Below are 23,955 nucleotides of genomic sequence, written 5' to 3'. Positions count from 1 at the left end.
TTTTTTAATGTGCATTACGTCAACACAAATTTTTGGTAATCCTTGAATGCCTAACGTTGGCGGCGCCGTTCCTTTTGCCGACCAGAGCAGGGAAGTGCAACAGGTTGTTACACGGTCGGACAAACAACGTTGATTCGTGCTGTTGGCCAGGAGTCCAATCGATTGAAATGCTACTATAATACCAGCTTTAGTGAGTCTCATTCCATGGAAGAAGAGACTCCTTGAAGAATCTCCGTTCGTCCGGCGTTTGGATTCAAATTTCTGACTGTGCTCCAGGCTTGGAGTGTGCTCAATATACAGCAGTAAACATTGGAACCGAGGGGGGCTGACAAGTGGTCGGATTCAGCCTGCAGGTAAGTCTTGCTTCTGAATAATACATCCATTCATGTCACTTATCGACGCACTGCAAATAGTGCACACGTACAATTACAACGATGCTAGCTCGGGGCTTTACTTTCGAAGCAAACTTTGAACACGCGGGGTTTCTATCAGCAAACCGATGGGATTGGGGAAAATTGAATTTAATATTCTATCCAGTGCCGTATGGCGTGGTCCGGCTGAAATGTCCATCGATAGTTCACAGCCTCCCGACCACATGGGACTCTGGAATACATCAGGCGAATTTGCGACTGTCGAGGGCATCGTTATGACAGCTATGTACACTTCACACTGCAGACTTAACGATCTGCATGCAAATTGATTGAAATTCCCATACAACTATGGAGACCACGGTAACAGGAGAAATGCTACTATTAATCAACAGATAAAGCTCACCAGTTTCTGACCTTTGTACGTGATCTGCACACCTGTCAAATCAACAAGTTGTTATTCCTAGACAAGTGTTCAATTATGACATGTGATTTCTAATATTTGCCGGACACATATTGCGTGTCTTCATATCACATTTTCAATCTATTCAGTCATCGTCTCTCTATATAGCGGTCTACAAAGCATCTGCATCTTTCAAAGGGAACTTGGACGTCCCAACGTGTGAACTGAGACGAAAAACACAGTGTGTAGTTTTGTTCTGTGTTTGTGAAAGACGTAGCCGGAGGCATACAACCTGTCCCGTGACAATGCTATCGCTGAACTGTGTTTTATGGTGATCTAAATAAAAGATTGGCGTGTTGATATCTCTGCTTTCTGCAATAAGCTGGAGTGAGATGAATACCGTGGATTACCGTGGTCTGATATTTACACAGCGCTAAGAAAAACGGGTATACGTAACGCTAAAAAGAATTAAGGACTATTTGTTGGTACTTGATAAACTTAACCATTGTGCTCCACCCGGCTAAGTTACGTGAAGATTTTTGAGGACTCTGCTGAGGAACACCTGCGTCCTTCGAGTAATTGTCTCTTTGTTCCGAGAGTGAACATTTCCTGACCTGGAAAAATCGTAAAATTACCGAAATTCTTCCAATGTGCGGGAGACCGCGAGTACAATCACCTCTGGAGGGCGTCGTCATCTTTAGGGATGCCATGAGTACCCATGCAAAGAGTTACTCTGGCGCTTGTTTACAGTAATAATGTTGTTTGTTCATGTGTCCAGTCTCACAATACAAGAGGTAGCTACTTTTATTCCATTGTTTACATGTTGATGGTACGCACTCACTGAGAAGAATGCACAGCATTTAAACCGGACCGCGTATTGGGTTTAGTCGCAATGCATGTTTTTACACTCAACCAGATTTAACTTCAGCAGACTTTGAAACCAGGACAGTCGTGTGAATATTTCTCGTGTACACAGTAAACTCGTATTCTCCGCCAGAAATTGCCGTCTTCGGCTTTACTCTCAATCACGAGTGTGACAGTTATCTGTCACGCGCAGAGCAAACTGTCCCCGTGGCACAATTAGAGCTCCTTTTGTGAAAGCAAGACAATGATTTAAAAACAAAGAACTTGTCTAAAGTTAATTAATTATTTATCAAAAGGTGATGAAGTGAGTTTAAATGACCTTAACAAGCGCTCTAAGAAAACTACTCAAACCAAATAGGGGCGATTTTGCCCCTAGACACCATTCAGAATTGTCGAAGTTAAAACTTTATTGGGGCGATATCTGGAATGCTAACAATTGAAAACGAAGTGAAGACTATTGATGGCGATACCTGGTCATTGTAAATACAAAAGTGGTTTATGGACAAATCGATTGCACAGATAAAGGGAATGTCACCCTGGCCATCTAAATCAATTGATTTGCCTTGGTCGTAAATCTGAATAAATCTTACCTCTGCAGACACAAATGAACTTTAACTTTCGATAGGCGTCCGTCCAATCATTCACCGACAAGACGTTTTCGCACACAGCAAATAATGCCCTCAACGGTATCTCTCGGAAACGACACTGTAATGTAACATCTTGTAATTCTACCGTTCGTTTCATTATGTAACCAAAATCTCGTTTATTGTCATCTAAGGAAATTAGTATCTTTTATCAGATTTGCGTGCACATGAAGAGAGATTGTTGCAGCCACAACTCAAATATTTGCAGAACTGTCGAAAAGGTTGACATAGAAATATATCAACGGTAACACTCTCGATGTAAAATAATATACACGAGATCTGCATTGTAACCTTAAGGATAAATTAAGAAAACATTGTACATAAAACAAACTGTATGACATACCAGCGTGTAAAAGTTCGGCTTCACTTCCATCTCACCGGTTTAATATTTTGCCAAATTATTTTTCGATTTTCAGATCTGTCACGGTGTGGACATAAAGGCTTTGTGACGTTTTAACTTTAAGGCTTGAAATCAACAGCATGACTGCATGAAGTATAATAAAATAATTCTTTCACATCACATTGGTCTTTCTTTCCAAGAATACATCACGATCGCCGTTAAATGACGTTTTATCGAGTGACCCCTATGACGGCAGTAGTATCCAAGATTTAATTTGCTCAAGACTTGCTAACAATAATGTGCATTTCATGTTGCTAGATTACGCTGACAAGTCAATGTTCGATGTGTCAATGTATTTTAATGCGCAGAAAACACGCAAACAATTTCAGTGATATCAAGCACACATTCTTAGCAGCAGCATAAATCCTAGCGGCAACCTTATCAACGACGCTGCTAGTACCTTGATAACCTCAAAATCGACGTTGACAGCTATTGAAATAATTCAGATAGCAATTCAGAGATACAGCTTTCGGGGCTAGCAGTGAAAATTCATCGGATATGATCGGGTACTCACGTCGTTGTTCTGACAGTGTTGACTACGGGCCTGCTAAGCTCTATACCATTCCGGAGTAGAGAGACATGTTAAAAACCCATCGTTGTTTCTAACAGAACATTTGCATATGATACAACCTATCTCCAATTGGAACTCTCCCTGTGTTTCATTATTACTGTCATTACCTTGTGCAAATCTGTGTCTGTAAATTTAAATCAGCGAGTTTCAGTGCTGTCTTTCGAATCCGCAAACCAGTCACTGTAGAATTGGCTGCCTATTGGTCACGTGATACTTTGATGTCGTCCTGAGTATAGGTTAAAGCCCCTTTAGCTTTATCGTTTGCATGTTATTTGCCAGATACCATCCAATCTTCGGAGAGGTGTAGGATTCCCGTTGCTAAGCCGCATAGTCTATTAAAGGGACATTAGCTGTAACTGTTGACTAATTTTTCACTACTCTGTTTCAATGTATCAACTTCAGAATTTTACTATATACGATCATCATGACAAATGCCCAGTGTCTTGCTTGCCAACACGGCCGGTTTATGTGAAATGACATGTGAAATTGTTATTGTTGATAAATGTATTCTAGTCCGGACCTGAATACAAAATTTAAACAATAACAATGCAGATTATACTCATATAGGGTATATTTATGAGCTAAATATTAGGAATTTCTCCATGGTTTAGGGATTCAAACCAGAAACTGCAGATGATACACAGAACAAACAAAATTTAAAAAATGACCAAAGTTACAGCTAATGGATCTTTAAAATATCACTATTTCAATCCGTGGTGATGCATTTGATCAATTAAATTCAGACGCTCAAGCGTATATTTGCGGCGGTCATATATGATGTAGAACTCCAAAAATACTTAGTTGTTAAAACATACGTTGTGAGTTCATCGCAATTGTTTGAAAAGCATTCCGAGGTCACACTTTGGTATGCATTTTACATAAGTTGCGTTCGATTTCAAACCATCTATGGGAAAATGCAAAACAATACAGCCAATGGGACTTTAAATTCAGGCACTTACACATTCATTTCAGTTGTAACTCGATAATTAGTTTTAAAACATAAGTTGTGCGTTCGTCGCCGACGTAAAACAATAGTCCATCATCACAGTTAGGTAAGTAATTTTACATAAGTTGCATTTGATTTCAAACCCTCTCATCGAAAACAATGCAAAGAGATACAGTTAATGGGGCTTTCAATACAATTAGAGCTTTGACATTTGAAAAGTTAACTTCAGATGACAGTTGTAAGTCGACGTACTAAGTTGACTACCGGTCGAAAAATTGTGAATACTTAAGCTTTGATATATGAACATTATTGAAGAATAATCAAAAGTTAGATATAAGGGCACATGTACAGGACAGGAGTCAAGCAGAGAAGACCGTAAAATTTCATAGCCATTTTATGCTTACTGAAAGAAAAGCGATCGTGAGAAAATTGCTTTGATAAGGATATAAACTGGATTACAAGGCTTTGATTGCTTTTCGTTGATTTATAAATGTCTTTATTGAGTTTGAAGAGCCTTTACTATGCACAGCTTACACAATAGCGTTCGTCGGTTTTTCAAGACAAATGATATGAAGATATGCCTGATATGATATGATGTGATATGATATGATATGATATGATATGATATGATATGATATGATATGATATGATATGATATGATATGATATGATATGATATGATATGATATGATATGATATTATGATATGATATGATATGATATGATATGATATGATATGATATGATATGATATGATATGATATGATATGATATGATATGATATGATATGATATGATATGATATATGATATACGGAAGACGTAACGCATCGATGTCACGGTTGCAAAACGTAAATGGCCTGAGCCTATCATTAAAGCAGAAATGTTCCAATGTAATGACTGAAGTGACAATGATTTCTTAGGATGTTATTTTACTCGATGGCCGTCCAGGGGACATCTTCCCCTCTGTTCATGTAATATACTTTCAATGAAGCCCGACAACGATTGTTTCCAGTCCAGGCCGGACAACTCATTAAACGCCGTATTGTTTATATCAAAATGCCAAAAAAGAGACACTAATTTCAATCGACAACGAAAACACCATACCGCGCGATAAGATAAAAGCCGACATAATGACCCACGTCGTAAAGATGTAGCCTCTTGACAATAATAATTATGGGGTGATAAGAAACATTTGATGACCAACCGCAGTCACTAAAAAAGTCACGTGGTTTGATCAGCTGGAACCTTTCAGGGATTCTTACAATATCGTTTAGAGTTACAGATATGACTAGCATGGCCATGCTCTATCAACACAGCAATGGCACCAATGTGATTGGATCACCCTGAGACATCTTTATCGTTTCTCGTCTGGAATTTTCAAGTCTCTTCACTTACATGTAAGGATTTCGACGTAGCAAGTATCAGATTTTAATCCCACTCAATTTTACATGGCTCCATCGTCGCACAAAATGATTTCGGGGTTATATTATTTTTTCAACTGAACTTACCAGAACCATCACATCGATCAGACGTCAATCGCAGCTCCATTTACAAGACGTTGTAGTCCATGTCAGAATTTTAGACGTACGTTTGTGAAAAATCCTACAATAGCACTTGACAACGGCAGTCACTTTGAGGATTATGTGTATTTAATGCCGGCCAAAACTCGTCATAATATAGGTCTTAAATCATGATTCAGGTCCTGCAAGAAATCAAAAATGTTTTATGGATATATCATTTTAGCGATTAGAAAACCTGTTGTAATTTGAGGCGTACAAAAGAACAGACGTAAAACTTGAATGCAAAGTTATAGTATCATAAACAAAGTCGAGCAATGTTATTCGTCAGAGCAAGAGGAACATCGAGAACGCCATGATTGTATTCAAACTAAGATTAAAAGTTACACAAGCATTGACGGACATGGGCATTTCACATCACAAAGGTTCTCCAATCTTGGCACAGAATGACTGATTCATTCCCGACTGACCGTCGACGCCTTCGTCACGTCTGAAGTTAAAAGGACAAGAAGAGCAGATAATAAATACCTCCCCAGATGTCTCTGAGTGCAAGACGTTACATAAGACGTTACTTTAATGAAACACTGATTCAGCTGATCGCTGTTGTATACCCCTTGTAATCCTTTGGTGTCCTTCCCAAAGGAAAACGAGCGAAAGCAGATGTATTGTACAATTGGATTATTCAATCTCTATTTTGTGAGGAAGGCCACAGTAGTTCAGTCATGGCTATGTCCTTTAATTCGGTCGATTGAAATAACTCAAAAATGTCTTCAATTGACTTGTCAGCGGAAATTGTACAACGCATGGACCAGATGAAGCCGACAAAACTGACTCCCATGTGATACATCCTAGAGGCCATCTTCCATTGAGTCGGGATCTTTTCTTTCCTACATCCGTACATTTAGCCAAACATTTTCTCATCTGTGCTACGGGGGGCTTTTCTTTCAGAACTACAGTAAAATTTCAGAGAGTTTACGCATGCGTAGTTTTCTTCACAAAGAGTGGTCACTTTATCGTGCATGTTGTGTAGACTCTGTCGTTCAAACCCAGCTATCATCCTCCCTCTGTAGGCTCTCCGCAACCAAGGCTTGCTTGACCTGACCAGGCTGGAGCTGGCGCGTTCTCCCGACACTGGCTTACCTAAATAAGCATAGAGCACTGACCACGGGATGGAGCTTGAGGTGAAACTGACGGGTCCGGGACCATGGGGTTTTCGAGTCACTGGCGGTCGGGAGCAGGGAGCACCTCTCAGTGTGTGCAAGGTAAGACACGGACTTCTTGCTCCTTTTAGTTCACCGTGTTTATAATACTTTGTTAATGAGCACTGTGAATTATTAACTCAATCTCTCCCATTTGACACTTGGTTTCAGCAACATTGATGTTGGTGCTTGACATTGCATTTCATTCAAACATGATTATTGGACAGCTTGCCAGCATCTACGCAAAACTTTTAATTGAGCCGACTTTGAAAGGAAAACCGAATATTTTGTCTATAATTAAAACTCGTCTATTTCACCGATGGCTTCAAACAGACTCGATCAGCATTAGTGACACCGAGATATGTTACATTATTGAGATCTAGTGATGAACAGATCTCGCCCTCTGCAGTGACATGCTGTTTTTTGTGGCCTGTGTACGCCAAAACCCACCGTTCTCGTCTCCAGGGGGTTGTTACGTGAACAGACTTAAAAACCTCAGAGACACTCCTGACGAATGGATAGATTACATTTTGGTTTGATAATGAGCTCAATTGAGGAGAAGTAAAAATCTGGAGGTCAATTGAGGTCAGATAAAACTCTGCTTGTTTAGGTAGGGCATAGACAAGTGTTATATTTTTAAAACAATATTCCAGCATACACATTACACTTTTAAATCGTTTCTGCAACGATGAGGGTGAACGGTTTTGTTAACACAGCAGATTTTGCAAAGAACTCATTTTCTGAATTAATGAACCGAATCGGAAACATTGAGCCGTCTCTAACATCTTTGCATGTACACGATGTATATTGCGATAGCTCTACTAATACTCTATTGTTTACGAGGGCGGTATAAAGTATCAACGAAATGCGATAGCACATGTAGACCCAAAAATCACGCTACGGAATACCCTGCCCTGACAAACGCCCACGTATGACTCGTCCTTGTGAGATATTTACTTCCAGACGGAGATTTATCTTCTGCATGGTGGACTAAGCGATGCCTTTCAACTCAATGTTTAGTTTGGACTCCGCTGGTCGTTAAAAGCCAATTTCTCTCATCATACTCTCTTATCCCAAATGCCGATTACACGAGGGGCGTTGGCCGACTTTGACAGTCTTGAAGACTTTAAGATAAACAGACCTCATCAAGAGATGGGATCCTACAGTAAAGCCAATGTCGATGCAGTTCCAGTGTCAGTCTGTCTTCACAAGACGTGAAGCCCTAAATTCAATGCAGTTGTTTCTCTTCGTTTGACGCCAACGTCTCTTTACGTACTTTAACAAGATTTAATATTCACCGAACGACTCCGATTGAAATACAAAAGTGGATTTACTTGACTACTTTGGGTGTAAGAATTATTAAGGACTACGTGATCGATTTTCTCACTGTCCGGTCTCAGCAATGAAACACCAACTCGTATCCATCTACCACAAATACTTTTGTTGACAAATCATACGGACATACCATTGTCAAAGGTCGTCGTGTGCCACACACACACACACACACACACACACACACACACACACACACACACACAACATTTGTATATGTCAAACAAACGAACTATTGTTGAGCATTATCACTCAGCATAATATTTTGCTCTTATTTCATTGATAACTTCGGAGGTAAAAATCAACCCTTTCCCCTATTGGAATAATTACATTTGACCCGAAGGCGTATTTTAATTGAAGTACGACCAATGAGTGATTCTGCTTAAATTCTACACCATGACCCATACTGTAGCCACCACATCATAATAATATTAATGTAGCTTAATTAATGTACAGTAAGTTTCAAAGGAAAACCATTGTGTATTGGATCAAATATTTAGTGCCAGCTGCTATTATCAACAGAAATATGACAATTGCCTTTGCTGTTTGGTATGTAAGTTGACCATACTAGATTACAGACCCTGCTAGTAATACATCAGATATACATCCTAGGGGATTATGTGTCGTGAAAACTGAACACAGCTTGCCAAATATCCGTCTCTCAATTTTTTCCCGGGTTGTTGTGTGCTAGAGTCAGGTTTCGGTCATGTTGAGGTCAGATACATTACTCTGAGAGAGAGAGAGAGAGAGAGAGAGAGAGAGAGAGAGAGAGAGAGAGAGAGAGAGAGAGAGAGAGAGAGAGAGAGAGAGAGAGAGAGAGAGAGAGAGAGAGAGGCAATGAGAGAGAGAGAGAATGGACCATGAGTACTGGGGTGTAGGAAATAACATAATGACTAGGAAATATGACAATCATCCATGTGAATGGTACAAATATCAAACCAAATGAAACGTTGCTAACACTTTCATACTTATTATGCCAGCATCGACGAATTTTTATATTGTATATAAGAGTAAAATAAAACACAAGAAACAAACAAAAAGAAACAAAGAAAGGTAGGAAATGTTATAAAGCCTACGCAGCTGATTGGGTACAATCACAGAGTAATATCAGAGACAGAGTGGCAACAGCTATTGTTTAAGGCGTGAAGCGGTTACGTAAGCAATCCATGTTTGCCTCGCCTCACGAAGCTCTTGGCTCTCTTTTCCGAAGAGTGCCGACCATGCACCCTTCGGTAATTTTCGGATTTTCACCAATTGTTAAGCGAAAGTATGTTCGACAAAGCTTGTGTTGTTGTTGTCGTGTGGTGCTGATCGGAATTGATGTGCTGGCGAAAACGGGAGTGTTTTGAGCTTCAGGAAAGTTGGTTTTACCGTTTTAAAAATTCCTCTCATATTTTTATGAATATATAATGAGTGTGTTTGAACCAAATTTGAAAGTCTTTTATCGATACTGTCTGGTTTTACTCAATGGTTTACGGTCAGTCATACCGTCTTTTACACGTGCGCCAAGAAAGGACATGTTTATGAAACTGCTGGCGTGTTATGTTTTGATTGGCGTGAGGCAGTGTTTCTGGCCTATGAGCTCACAAAGTAACTATGGTTGCTACGCGACTGGCAGTACGATGCCATCTCGTCGTATGTTTCGCATAATCTCGTGTAATTATCAACCACAAACCAAGCCTCCAAAAAGTTTAACACCTTTTAAGCTCATTTTAATATGAAAAGCCAATAGTCTACCGAGACGACCATGGAACAAAAGGCATGCAAGTGTTGCCACTCTGTCTATGATATTACTCTGTGGTACAATGTATCATTTTCAACCCATGCGGTCTGAGAAAAACCGCAGTTTACAACTTGGCATCGAATGATATGATAACTACGATAACGAAGTGGTTTCACCCGTCTATGTGCGAAGGGGCCTGTATTGAGGTCAAAAGGTCACCAGTATAGCCCTAGACACTTAGAACACAGATTATCATAGTATAGCCTAATGGGAGTTCGGACACATGCCGTGTGGAGAATTAAGTTACATATTTTACAGAAAAAATATTTTATTCATGTTGTCGTCTAAAAGTTTTAAATTCAAATGAAGGTCTCGTATTTCCATGAATTGTTACTTCTTTAAATTCACTGATCCCAAGACATGCCGACATTATCAAATATAGGGCCTATATCAGAAAATGGGCCGTGGGAATGAGGGCTAACGACAAATATATCTCTGTTGCAATTTCAGTAATTTCATTACTCCTAGATCGCAAAAGTCAAAATCTTAGTACACAAGTCTAGCTATATATCTTCTCCACGTTATCTCTTAGTTCCTGAGTTATTCGTCACGCACACCCAACCAATGTTATCGGTCATGTACGGTAGCATAGTCAGGTACAGAGTTACTTTTAGCTTCAAATGGGCAAACAAAATGCTTTGCGCTGACCTTGGCCGAAAAGTGGCCGGTTATCATTAGATGTTGTTGGACAACTGTTCACAATAGTAGAGCTAGTCATCGTCGATTCGTAATAATTGAAATTTTCTATCAGTATTTTAATTTTGTGGCATTATGAATACCGCCGAAGACTGGATGAATCATATGTTTCAATGCTGCATATGATTCCTCAGCGTGCAATGCACATCAAAATATGAGTCATGACACGTAATACACTCGTCAATAACAATTACATATGTCAATTAGACATTCAGTAAATACTTTTCCTCAAACCTCATTACGGAGATTTCAGGACGTTTTAAGTTATATGAGAACCGTTTTTGATACACAAAACGAAGATTCATCGAAAAAACTAGACTGATTATATTTTTTAAACCCTGAAAAAACTGCAAGGGGTAGCGACAGGGTCCGATGTATCTGGTCAGATCTGCACCAAAAGCACAGCTGAAACAAGTGCTATTTATATCGTTGTAATACGAACAATGTTCCAACATTCCGGCGTATTTAACAAAACGCTGCCAAAAGTCGTGGAAAACACGCGCCAGAAAGTGAATGAAAAGCTTTTTAGATGATTGCACAAATACACACTTCCACTTATATTTGCCAAAGCTTAGTATTATCGTGGACGAGTGCAACTTGAAAGTCACCCGACTCGGCGGAAATTTCCAAGCTTCACAGTAGCCTAATCAATTTCACGACATTGCTTCTGTCATAGACAGAAAAATCGAGATCTCGGTTCGGCTGTCTACGATTCTATGAAACGAAGGTTTGACACAATTATATCAACTGTCCAGTCTCAGTGTAGGCCTGAACTGCAACACGATGACCATAACAATACGGCAACTTCTCACCGTGAATATCCGGCTCTGATTGAAGTTTAGCATCTGAGCTAAACGATGAATTCTAAAGAACGATGACAGTGGTTCCTGTAATGTACAGAGGTCAATAAGTATATTTCACTGTAAACTGCAGTCAACACCGATTATATACTTTATCACCATCACCACAACCTCCGTCGCTACCACCAGCACCAGCACCATCATCATCATCGCCATCATTATCATCATCATCAACACCACCACCACCACCACCACCACCACCACCATCATCATGATCATGATCAATGTCATCATCATCATCATCATCATCATCATCACCATCACTACAACCACCACTACCTCCAATGCACGCATCATGATCACTTTCTTCATTAACGACAGTACCACCATCACAGATAGGGAGTAATGTACCAACAACAAAACCATATTACGTAATATTCATTGAAGTCGCCATAAGTATTACAAAAACAGCAACATACTTCGAAAAGTGTAAAAGGAAAGCAAAGTCCAACCTTTGGATCAGTTTCTCCGTTTTCAAGTTAGCACGGCAGGGTTTGTGGTCGGTGATAGAGGCCTGTTACGTCACAGAGATGACTGGCATTGACGTCATTTTCTTGTCTTTCAGTTGATATCAAGCGGGAAAGCGGCCGAAGCTAACGTCCGAGAAAATGATGTGATCACCAAAATCAACGGCAAATCTACCGAATACATGTCAATTGCAGATGCCAGTAATGAAATACGTAATGCTACAGATCTGTGTTTAAGTCTTACAAGGTAAAGACATCCTCGTAACACGTTAATGCTATGTATGTATGTATGTATGTATGTATGTATGTATGTATGTATGTATGTATGTATGTATGTATGTATGTATGTATGTATGTACGTCGTGATCTCCAAGAAGTGATCGTGTGTTTGTGTGCACGCACAAGTGTGATGTTGCACGCGATATGCGTGAACTTGAACCTACTCAGATAGGCAAATAATCGTCATAAGGTTTTAACTGACAGGGAAATACGAACTAGTAAAGTTGATGTCAGGACACTCTACCCATATGAATAACAGATGTTTTTAATTATCTAGTGATATCTTCTTACAACAATTTTACTGTATTCTTAAATAAATGTATAAGGATTATGAGCATGACCTCAGTGTTTCAATTGCAGTGTCAATGCATTGTATCCTGGACGTGCCACCATACATGATAGTTGTTCAGTAAACCAATGGTCCCTTTCCATAAAACAGTGTCGAGTGTCACAATGCCATACCCTGTGAATGCCTGTAGCCTGTGACTGTCTACCCTTGATGATTTGATTCTCGTCAATTTCCACCGAATGTTTATATCATCATGACGAAGAATTCGACCTTTGACCCGTGGAAATAAAAGGCCTGGACAGTCGGTCAACACTGTTTATGAGTTTGCGTTTTAACCTGTACATGCTGTACAAATATTAACATGATGCAATGTCGTAAATATGTAGGCAGTAACTGGATCTAGTTTGTCAGTAAGGTCTGTTCGTAATCTAAATTAAATGTGACAACGCTACAGAAATGAAACCGGTGTATAATATTGAATTTTGTGATGCAAACTAAATAAACACAACTATTAATTATAAAATAACGATCATGTCATCAGCACATTGATTAATGGAAGCTGGCGATGCGAAAATGGGAATATCACTGCTTAATCTCCATTAAACTGTAAATATTGATGTATATTCCATGCCTAGTGTCCAAATTGTCGACGCTAATCTTTTAATATGCAATATAGTTGTCGACAGCAGAATCTCAGTCCAAATTTGCATTACTTTCTAATCAATAACATTTAAACACAGAACGTAAGCAACGTCCGATTTTATTTGACTGTTCGATTTTAGTTCCGACTTGAAGTTGTCAACAATATTATCGCACACACGCAGTGTATTAGCAAGGTTTTACTTGGTGTTTCAACATCCAATAGACAACAATAACCAACCATTTCAAAAACTATAATAAAACTTATAACTTCAGAATTTTTGGGGGTTTATAGCTTGATATGCCCTGGGTGGGAGTGTTTCTGTACCAATTAGAAGTCACTAGTTAACTTTAAAAACAATTCCGTAAACGTCATAGCCACCACGCAAGGTCAGTTTGGTAGAGGTAGGTTTAAAGTAATGATCATCAGATATGCTGGGAAACCTCCTACAAAGATGGCTCCGTTAGAAAGATTGGCGGTTCAGGGCCATGCGTTCGCACATAAAATTGAGATTAAATTTCAATCCCTCAGAATATATGTCCGTTCCCTTTAATACTTAAGGATACTAAACGAGTCTTGGTACGCTATCTTAATCAGATTCGTTTGATCGGAGGAGACCAGTTGTTTAAACTTTTCATGTTCTGTCACTGTTTTGGTTTTGTTTTGTCGACTGAACGCATCCTGTTTCGCTCCCTGGAGCAAGGTTCTTTGTGTGTTTGTTAGTTCCAAATCGTGCATGGCTGATCTGATACTTGAACATGTGGCAAGACAGTCAGAATTAGTAGAGACTATTTAATGAGTATTGTTTACGTATGCAGATCCGATAGCACTGATTCATCATCCATGGTCTAAGTGTTGTGATTGCGGCATCGTGCACTCTACACCGGTTTCGTCGACAAATGATCTCAGTAAGGATTTAAATTCATTAAGGCAACGTGGTGTTAGTTTAAACTGCTGGGTTGAACACCATTGGCAACAGTGTTTTTCTCCTCCTAATAGTTTTGGGGGAGTATTCCACAACTACGAAGCGGTTGTAGACAATTATTTATTTATCACATTTGATATCATTATGCCCTCTTTTTGCTATGAATTTGCTTCAAGTACAGAATCGACCGACAGAAATACAGGACTGGCTGTGATCTTGCTTGAATTGTTCATGGCGTCCCCAGTCATTTCACATAGTTATTTCAGGACGTTATCGATTAATAATCTAAAAGCTGGAGAGCGTTTCGTATTGAAATACGTGGTTTAAAGCGATGATATCTGACTTAGGTCATTCTAGATTCTGGATTCTAGATTCCTAGACGGCCTGTGTATGGATACTAGGTTTTATTGTGACCTCTATTCATGGAATGGCTTGGATTACACATAAAGTGAACCTGTGTATGCTTTGGTAATGCAACCTCTTCTGGGCATGCGATGGCGCTGTTTATGGCGTTCTGTGATCGTTGGTACCTCCTAAATCAGGCAATTGTGGGGTGTTTTTGATGAACAGTCCGCCCACGCGAATGTTTAAGACTTTTAAATGTGAACACTACCAATGTTTACAAGTAGCCAGGCTTTATAAAACAAAACAAAACAAAACAAAGCAAGCAAGCAAACAAACAAAAGCTAACAAAACCAATAAGAATCGTCATGAATTAGGAGCTTCTCAGTAAATAGTACTTATTCTTTTCCAAAACTCTGTGTCGGATAATTTTTATTTTGATTTGAATGAAGTACTCATGATATTTCTAATGCAATCTTATAGGAAGAGACAATTTCTATTAGTCTGTGATGGTCATACATTCCTTAGTCTCATAAACTATGTGTGATTTCTGCTACCGTGTAATCCTTCAAGCCAGAGGAAATGATGATCAAGTTCGTGCGCATGCCCACTACTTTAGATCTAACCGTTGGTAGGGAACAAGTTAGCAACAGTGCAGTAGCAGCTACTGAATGGACACTGTATAATGACATTTTTCATTTATTTTTATTCTGTTTAACATTTTACGTTGTCTTTGTTGTTCTCCGAGTCCTTAGAGACGATTAACATTTTAACAGTTATCCCGGCAAACACAGCGTACTGTATACAATATTATTATTACTGCAAAATTATTTTACAAATAAATTTTAGTGCGGACTAGAATACATTTTTCAGCATGAACATGTGACATCATACTAACACAGGCAGTGTTGACAAGTTAAACACCACTGGCAGGTATTTCCTCATGATTTGGTAGTAGAACATGATTTTGACAGTAGAACATGATACTGTTTCTCGAACAGAAATAGAATATACACAAAACAATTCCAGCATACGGAACTTTGATTATTTGTTGAAATTTTTACCATATTCCACGAGGGAGTATTTTGTTGACTTTCTTGAAGACGTGACGAGTATGATCGGCTGTCCTCTAGCTTTTGACAGTTATGGCTGCAGTGGAGTTAACTTTTCGTTTGTATCTGCTTTGAAATGGATATAGTGTGGGTATGCATAAATTGCTCATCTGAAATCGACTCTCGTGCTTTGTTATTGGAAAGCTATCAGCTGTAACCGAATTAAACTATTGTATATCCAGATTTTACAAATATCTTGAAATATATAAAATCTCAGTAAAGCTATGTTGTAGTTCTGTAGAAGTAGCAAACTTGCCGTCTCTTGTTGTCCTAGAGTGACGTCATCACACGTATATTGAGGTCATGACGAATGAGATCAACACTGCTTACGTCACATGCCACTGGCAAAATCAACGCCTCCTTTGCAACTTCCCACAGTAAATGACGTCATCAAGAATTATATTATGAATGGACGCTATGTGATGCAAAACATAATACTAAAAGACTAAAACTTATACAAGCGCTTCAATTATGTAATAAGACAATAGCGTGCGACGATTTCATTCAACGGCAGATTGTTGACAAGGAAACGATATTCTCCCTATCAACTTTACGCGAAATTGACGAAAGGACTTGACTTGTTGTATCGGCAACTGTCCAGATACAAGATTATACCAAGCCATCTCTCTGTGACCTTTGACCTCGAAAGGACCAATCCTGTATTATCTGTTGTTCCCTTTTGAATGTTTAGACGTACTTTGGTCATGAAACTTATCTTTTGATTATTTTTTCTAGTAAGTGTTTCACTAGAACTGAAGACAAATGTATCTTCTCGTATTAAATAACAATGTCACCATAGATATTTCACGTCGATGCACCTGGTGTTAAAAATGCAATTCTGTGATCAATAACTTTCAAAGTCCCCATATTGAAATGTGTGATGTGGAGTGTGTTTCTGGTTTGGTTCGTGTTAACAGAATGCATAAGGGCAGACTTATGACCTCTGCCAGTCACATGGCACGCAATGAACAAAATTCCTTTAAAACGTGCCCTAACAATTCTTTTTGTAACTTTATTTCAGAAGAACTAATTACTTCAACCCTGGCTCACCAAGCAAAGGCAAAGACTCGTCACCATGGCAACCGGCCCAGTCATCTTCCACGATGAGATCATCATCATCAGTTACGATAACACTATCAAGGAATGAAAGAACGAGTAATGGCGAGAAACAGAAGTCACCTTCTCACAGCACATCGGTGTCATTCCAGCTGCAAAATCCACCAGTTACAGGAGACGTTATTGACAGCTCCAATGCTGTGATGTCGGAAGACCAGCTTGCCGAGGTTCAGCGGAAACTGGACGACCTGTCAACATTTTACATCAAACCAAAATCAATCGACGACATTTCTCCGGGCAAGAAAGATCTCAACGATAATGTAGCGTATCATGCCAACGCTAATTTACCTTTGCAGACGACAGTTCAGAATCAACCAAACCATGTCATTGATGGTTTCCCGCCAGAAGCCGAACAAAAGAGATTCATACCGCACTTGATTCGACAGAGTCCGCACGACCAAAGCTCGTACGGTGCGAAAACTGAAACATTTGTCAGTAAAGCGGTCATATCTCCATCTATGACGTCCCCTCCGTATGCAACTTACGAAGATGTGCATTCTCAAAAATCGGAAACATCCGAACCCCAGCGTGACTTCACACAGAGACCACGAAGTGCGTTCTCTGATCCGTACACGCGACCTCCTCAACCGTTTTCTAAACAGACTTCACAGACGTACAAACCCGTTGTTATTCGCAGCCCGCTGAGCAAAGCACACCTTTTCACCTGCAGTCCAGAAGACGCTGACGTGGAATCGGTTGCGTCTGGCGAGAGTTCCCGAGGAACACCGACGATACGTAAAGAAGACATCGTCCGGGAACCCCAGTTTCAGCCAATGAAAAGTCCCACCAGAGTTCCCGGATATTACGGTAGACTCCAGTACGAAGCTAAGAGTAGAGACTTGAAGACACTTGCCAACTCTCAGACGAGTCCCAGGGATGACACCAGTAGTTACTTCAGCGATGGAGAAGTTTTCAAACCAACGTATACACGGTCGCGGTTCTCACGTGCCCCGGTGAAATCTAGAAAAAGCCCCTTAAACTCATCCACGTGGAACCCGAATGAGATGCAATCCAACTCACACACAAGAAGCAGGACTCGAAGAAACGAGCTACCGCAATCTTCACTCAATTCAGGCTATGTAGTCCATGGCAACCAGTATTACAGCGATGCAGAAGATCAGCCGAGTGTTACACCCCGTCACAGAGCTGCCTGGGGTAGCAGGCAGTATTACAGCGATGCCGAGGACTCCACGATGCGTTCCCATAGCAACCAGAGATCGCCGATTCATCCTGAAACCAGGAAAGAGGTAAATGGAAGTCAGTATTACAGCGACATTGAAGAACCGCGACGCCGTTACATCAGTCGTAGAAGCCCGCAGATACCTTCCTCTTACTTCAGTGATACCGAGGGCCAGTCAGGTAGCCATGGCAACCGGATGTTTGTGTCCCCTAGCAACTACAGGTATTGTAATTCAGAAGAACCAACCCATGGTTATGTCAGCCAATGTCGTGACAGCCAATTCGTGGAAAATCAACGCTGTAACGATACTGACATCCCTGCTCAGCCTTACCCAAGGTACACTGGCAGTAACTACTACAGCGATACCGAAGGATATCAAAGCAGACGAAAATTTGAACCGCCAATTAGCCTACACTCAAACAATCCACGGATGCAACCAATGCGAGCAACAGGTGAAGTTATCAGAAAACCTCAGTTTCACCCAAAAATGACACCACCTAAAATGCCAAAATACTACGAAAAAATCGACGCGATGATTGGCGAGGACACTTCCATTGCCATGTCAGACACGGAGGCTATCTCTCCGACTTACAGTCGGCGCCGAAGGACGCGGCGTGCTGACATGAACGAGGCTTCATCAAGAGAACAGCAGCCCGGTGGGAATTTTAGCGACTATCCTACAGTCGCTTGGAGCGAGAGTCCCGAGTTAACAAGTAGCCGACATGGTCATGAACACTTCGTCCGCTCATCGAGTGAAGGACCTCTTTTCATGGAAGTAAATGATATGAGCGCCAATAAATTTTCAAGATATACTGCGAACCCTGCTGGTCAAACACACACGCGTTATCATAGTGACATAGAAGCACCTCGAATAAACGAGAGCCAATCAAATCATTTGTTCCAAACAAACTCGAATCCAGTAACTGGACACAAACATGATTTTCACGTAAGTCGAAACCAACTAACTTGCATTTACTCGTAAATTTGATAAACAACAACAGAATGGGTCGTATGTTATGTAGTTTGTTTGACACACGTGATAAAAGAGACCATATTCAACCAGTGATGGCATACGCATATGTGTCAATATGATGCCGTCACATCACAGGGAATTCAGTAATCTTGTTGTTGTTGTTGTTGTTGTTGTTGTTATTGTTGTTGATGGTGATGATGATGACGATAATAAAAAATATTAAAAAACAATGTGTCATTCCTTGCTGTTGTTTGTCGATGTTGTAGATAATTGTAAAAGAAAACTGTAATCGTGACCAAAAAACGACGTAGGTCGCCCAACGTCACTCCCGTCCTATTATACAACCGGATATTGATATTTTTTATTATCGTGGTCACATTTCGTTCGTCAGAAGTTTCACGAGAGAATACTTAGACAGAAATACAACGAAATAATTGCTTGACTACGAAAACGATTTTTGTAGCGGAAATTATGATGTGGTTGTGTTGATTTTGTCTTCTGAAAAATTATGTGATTATATTTATTTTCTTTTCATCGTCAGGATCATCAGATTTCTCCAACAAATCACAATCCAGCATCTACGTCATCGCGGGAATCACCGCCAGCGAACGTGCCTTACCTTTCCAAACACACCTTGTCTGCAATGGAGAAATCCATTTCAGCGAAATCAGAAAGTGGTTCTGCAGAGGAGAGAATTGACTCGGCCAATCGCGGGGAGAACGGCCCAGACCGCCGCAGCAAAGAATTATTTCAAAAGTACTTTGGAAGTATCGAGGAGTATGAACGGAAGAACAAAGCCGTAAACGCCAGGTACGCCCCGGCGACGTATAGCGGTCCATGGATCCCGAAGTCGCAACGGCAGTCTGAGAATAAAACATCAACGGACAATGCTTACTCGTCTTTGCGGAGACAAGGCACTGGCTACAAACCACAACCGTTGTACGTATTGTTTCAATACTATGACTACTAATATTTATCTCTATGCAAGTCTTCTTTGCAGTATATCCTCAGCGCAAAACAAACAAACATACAAATAAATAGAAAAACAAAAAGACAAAGAGACTCTATTTAAGATAAGTGAGTCTGAAAATCAAATGAATATATGGCAGATTTCTTTTTAAACTTTGAAAATAACATACACTTTGACTGCAGAGATCATACATCGATCAGATGGCATCCGAAGAGCTAAGATTTAAGAATAACGCCATCGACGTATGTATTGTATACAAAGTTTCCATGACAAAGCAGGGCCGTTTAAAGTAGTTAACTGACCCTAAGGAATCACCTCGTCAACAGGAATTTTAAGTTATTAATTAAATATTAAGACAACGAGAACAACGATAGCTTAAAATCCAACTTATTATCTGTATTTCCGCAGATCGAATTCCCTGAAAGATCACAGGTTATATTTGATCAAACTACTGTACTAATAATTTGTTTATCCCATGAATTCAAGCAACGCCTTGCCACTGAAAGAGTTTAACCTTTGCTCAAACTTTCCCCAGGCAAGGCAACTTTCAACCGTTCTCTTTTCAAGATAAAAAATAGAAATACGGGTATTTTTTTAATAGAGACACGAGTTAATATCAACACTTGAAATCCAAAATGACCACCATCCCTGCGTTAACTACTATGGAAACCAAATTAAATTTTCAATTTTGACAGAGAATAAGATTTCGACTCAGCTTCATTTGAAATAAGAAATAACAGAAACATGAAAATTATTGTTAAATCTTAGAGTGCGAATATCTGTCGCCGAGGCGCATTCTACCTGAACGCCTTGCTCAAGCAATTTATAAAGTCGGAAATCATGATTAGCTTTAATGGGCTAGTGACAGCAAATATACACGGCATGTAGCACGTACGGCTGGTAACTGTAACATATACATGAGTTATTTATAAAAGTACTAGGTATACGAGGAAATATTCGTGGAAAGGTAGTTTGGCGTTGTGGTATACTGATTCCTGAAGTCAACGCACTAACAAAAACTTTTGGTAATTCAAGTTTCGTTTTGTATGTCAATTTCAAGTTCTTGTTCTACTCCCCAAACATGTTGAAACCGAACTATTTATCTTGTCAACACATCGTCCGTACGTGAAAAATACTCTAATATTGTTTACATTTGGATTCTAGTCCGGACTAGAGTTCACTTGTCAACAACAAAAAGCAGCCTTCACATGTACAGGCTGAGTTAACAAGCTCGACACAGTGCGAGCATGGGAGTAGAACAAGAAACAGTGGTTGAAATGAAAAGCAGAAATATTGAAAAAATCATTAAATATTGCAGCCCATGGCCCTTTAACTCTTAAGCTTACGCCTGACAGTCAACAGTTCGGTCTCTCAATGATGCTGTTGTCGACTTGTTTCCCAAATGGTGCCAAAGAGCGAGTGTAACGAAATTCCAGTGCAATTATTCTCCATTGTTGACACACAATGATTCAAATGTAAATAGTTAAGATTAAGATTAATGATTTGAGACTTCTGCTGAACTTGTTTGGATGTATTTATAACGGATTACTGCTAATGTATGTATTAGTAGCTCTGGCGATAAACACTCTTGGCTTGGTATTTTTATCTTTTCATTAGAGTGTGAACACAGTGTGGAATTTGAGATACTGTTAACTAATAGTGGTCGAGTAATACACAGGAAACGTGAAATGCTGTGCATCAAATTACTTTGACGTTATAAAACTATTTTGAAATTGAATATCTGAAGGAATAACACTAGACGAACGGATACTACGCTCGCAAATAATTCTTTGTGCCGAGGGTGCAGTAGCCTCTGGATATGCTGGATAACGCAGTGAATATCAGACAATAGCGCCGCCATGGCGATTATGTTCGATATATGAAAACTTTCGTTTTTAGAAATTGTCACTGACGATGCATTGATTATATTACCTGTCTTCGTGATTTTCACAATCTATCTTTTGGCACAGACAAGGAGAAACTCCACAGACAAGGAGAAACTCCTTGTCTGTGCTTTATGCAGGTCCCAGTGGAGGCATGACAGTAAACTTAACCATTTACATAAAACGTGAAATAAATTTAAAGGAACAAAATCCCTGATAAAGGACTTATTACTTCAGTTGGTAGGTTTATTCGACTGCTTGCTTTTCGTCTACTGAGCACAATAGCTCGGAGTTTACAACATAAGAACAAAGCAGCGATATATAATATATTCGCCTCACACTCTGCTCTTCATTTCTTATCCATAGAAAACTTCGGGTCGGCGTCGACAAGGATTCACCCGTCTACAACGCCGTGCACGAGGATCTCAGTCCATCTAACGCCAAACCTGGAGAAGTGAGCTCAAGATACATGGAAGATTTCGAAGACGACGAAATCCAGTACCACGATTATGTCGACAAAATGGTTCAATCGCCGACATTCTTGAGACTGAATAGAATTCTTGAAGAAGACGAAGACAAGTAATTCTGTCGCTAAAATAGTTCTCGCCTTCTCGGGGAAGTGGGAACACGCGATTTTAAAGTGATTACGCAATACTGAAGCCATGTCCATAAAATGTTAGAACACAACCAAGGTTGGTATGGAATGTTCTTTCGGAATAGACTAATGCTCTATGTAATCGCCAGGTTTATTGCTCCGTGTCTCTTCATGGAAAAATTGCACCGCGACGCTCAACTATAAAAAAGGCCTCAATATTTTGGTGCCTTTTGTTAGGTAATTCACAGAGACGTTGAGTAGGAGTGATGCCCGTAAATGCTTTCGGGACTGAACCATTGAGATGGAGGGAGGTCCGCCATCGAGATTGAATTATTGAGAAATCTACTCACGTTGTTTAACTTCATATCCTTTTGAAACTCTGGTCAATGAATTGCTTCAGGAGAAGGCATCGTGGCTTGAAATTCATGTACAGCATTATTTTCAGAGCTGATGCTTTCTGTGAGGGAATGCAAACTCCATCTGTAGCATTTGAAATCAAAATTTGAAAAAAATACTCTAATGACTACTAGTATCAAAACTATAACTAAGTTCTATTTGTATTAACAAATATTTACAACGTTATCTTACTATTCTACTTGGATATTGTTAATTGACATAATGTTTACTTTTCGTTAAAACAAATTTGTCTAGATTGCTGATATTAAAATTGCGACCAACAAAACATAATGCGATAGATGACGAACAAGACAATCATGTTATAAAATTTATCTTCGACAAACACAAAGGATGCCGATTGTCATGACGTAATATGGTGACTTTGGCACTTTACCATCATGGCTCAGGGAGCAGGTGACTGATTTCGTTGTTCGTCTTCACTTAACATAAAAGGAGTAAGTGGCTCAAATAACGGTAAGATGTACAGACACAGATCATGGTGAATCCACCGAGCAGCTATGATGTGTTGCTGACAAAGTTCGTTATACAGTGTCACGACACTCATGAGTATTACACTGAGAATTCGTAAACGACGACTGTGCGCGTACGTCAAATGCATCCCTCATATTTCACAAAATCAGCAACTGTCACAAATTTCTGTATCAAAGAGTTGGTCAACGTAAACAGATTAAAGAGATATACAACGCTTAAAGTCGTTCGAGATTTTCAGCTTTGAATAGGGAATGGAAATAAACATCAAAATACATAATCAAAAGTGTCAGAAATGAAATCTATTAATATTGTTGAAAGTGCAGACGGTTAAAGTGATGCGAAATAATGACTCAAACGAATAGTTTAATTATCGAATTATTGTATTTTGAATATAGATTTATAACAGTTACCTAAGTCTCGCATTCAAATGTTGTGAAACATTCTTTGTGATTGGAAGTAACAGAGTAAGTGCAATGTAGGTTTTTTCAGCGCACTTTTGTTTTAAGACAGGAGTTGCAGAAGATTTAAAGCACGGTGAGGGAGCGTTCTTTTGAGAAGTTGTGATCGATTCATATCAGACTATTTCATGGATGGAACTACGCCCCCACTGCAATGGATTTGTTGTCATTTTCCGTTAAAATATTAGCTTAATTTCTTTTATTTTTGTCGTACGCGGTTTTATTGTGTTTAGGAATAAAGAATCTTACCTACAAAA

General features: G+C 39.6%; 1 protein-coding gene across 2 annotated transcripts; it reads left to right on the top strand.

The window, feature by feature from the left end:
• Nucleotides 1-73: 73 nt before the first annotated feature.
• LOC139123173 (uncharacterized) lies at nucleotides 74-23,955 on the top strand. Of its 2 annotated transcripts, none has more exons than XM_070689246.1 (6): nucleotides 74-353; nucleotides 6,782-6,973; nucleotides 12,147-12,295; nucleotides 16,657-18,877; nucleotides 19,446-19,843; nucleotides 22,124-23,955. In XM_070689246.1, the coding sequence occupies exons 2-6, from the start codon at nucleotides 6,881-6,883 to the stop codon at nucleotides 22,338-22,340; spliced, it is 3,078 nt and encodes a 1,025-aa protein (XP_070545347.1). In that variant the 5' UTR covers nucleotides 74-353; nucleotides 6,782-6,880; the 3' UTR covers nucleotides 22,341-23,955. The 2 variants fall into 2 exon arrangements, with proteins under 2 accessions (XP_070545347.1, XP_070545348.1); XM_070689247.1 differs by lacking the exon at nucleotides 74-353 and adding an exon at nucleotides 6,267-6,373.

The sequence above is a fragment of the Ptychodera flava genome, chromosome 22 (assembly GCF_041260155.1).
Source record: "Ptychodera flava strain L36383 chromosome 22, AS_Pfla_20210202, whole genome shotgun sequence".
Taxonomy (NCBI): Eukaryota; Metazoa; Hemichordata; class Enteropneusta; family Ptychoderidae; genus Ptychodera; species Ptychodera flava.
This window is presented reverse-complemented; position numbering and strand designations above follow the sequence as displayed.

What these genes read in the sequence shown, in the direction of transcription:
- LOC139123173 (XM_070689246.1), top strand. Translation starts at nt 6,881, where the DNA reads ATGGAGCTTGAGGTGAAACTGACGGGTCCGGGACCATGGGGTTTTCGA. An exon ending in CTGTGTTTAAGTCTTACAAG is followed by an intron (nt 12,296 to 16,656) that starts GTAAAGACATCC and finishes ACTTTATTTCAG; the next exon opens with AAGAACTAATTACTTCAACC. An exon ending in GACACAAACATGATTTTCAC is followed by an intron (nt 18,878 to 19,445) that starts GTAAGTCGAAAC and finishes TTTCATCGTCAG; the next exon opens with GATCATCAGATTTCTCCAAC.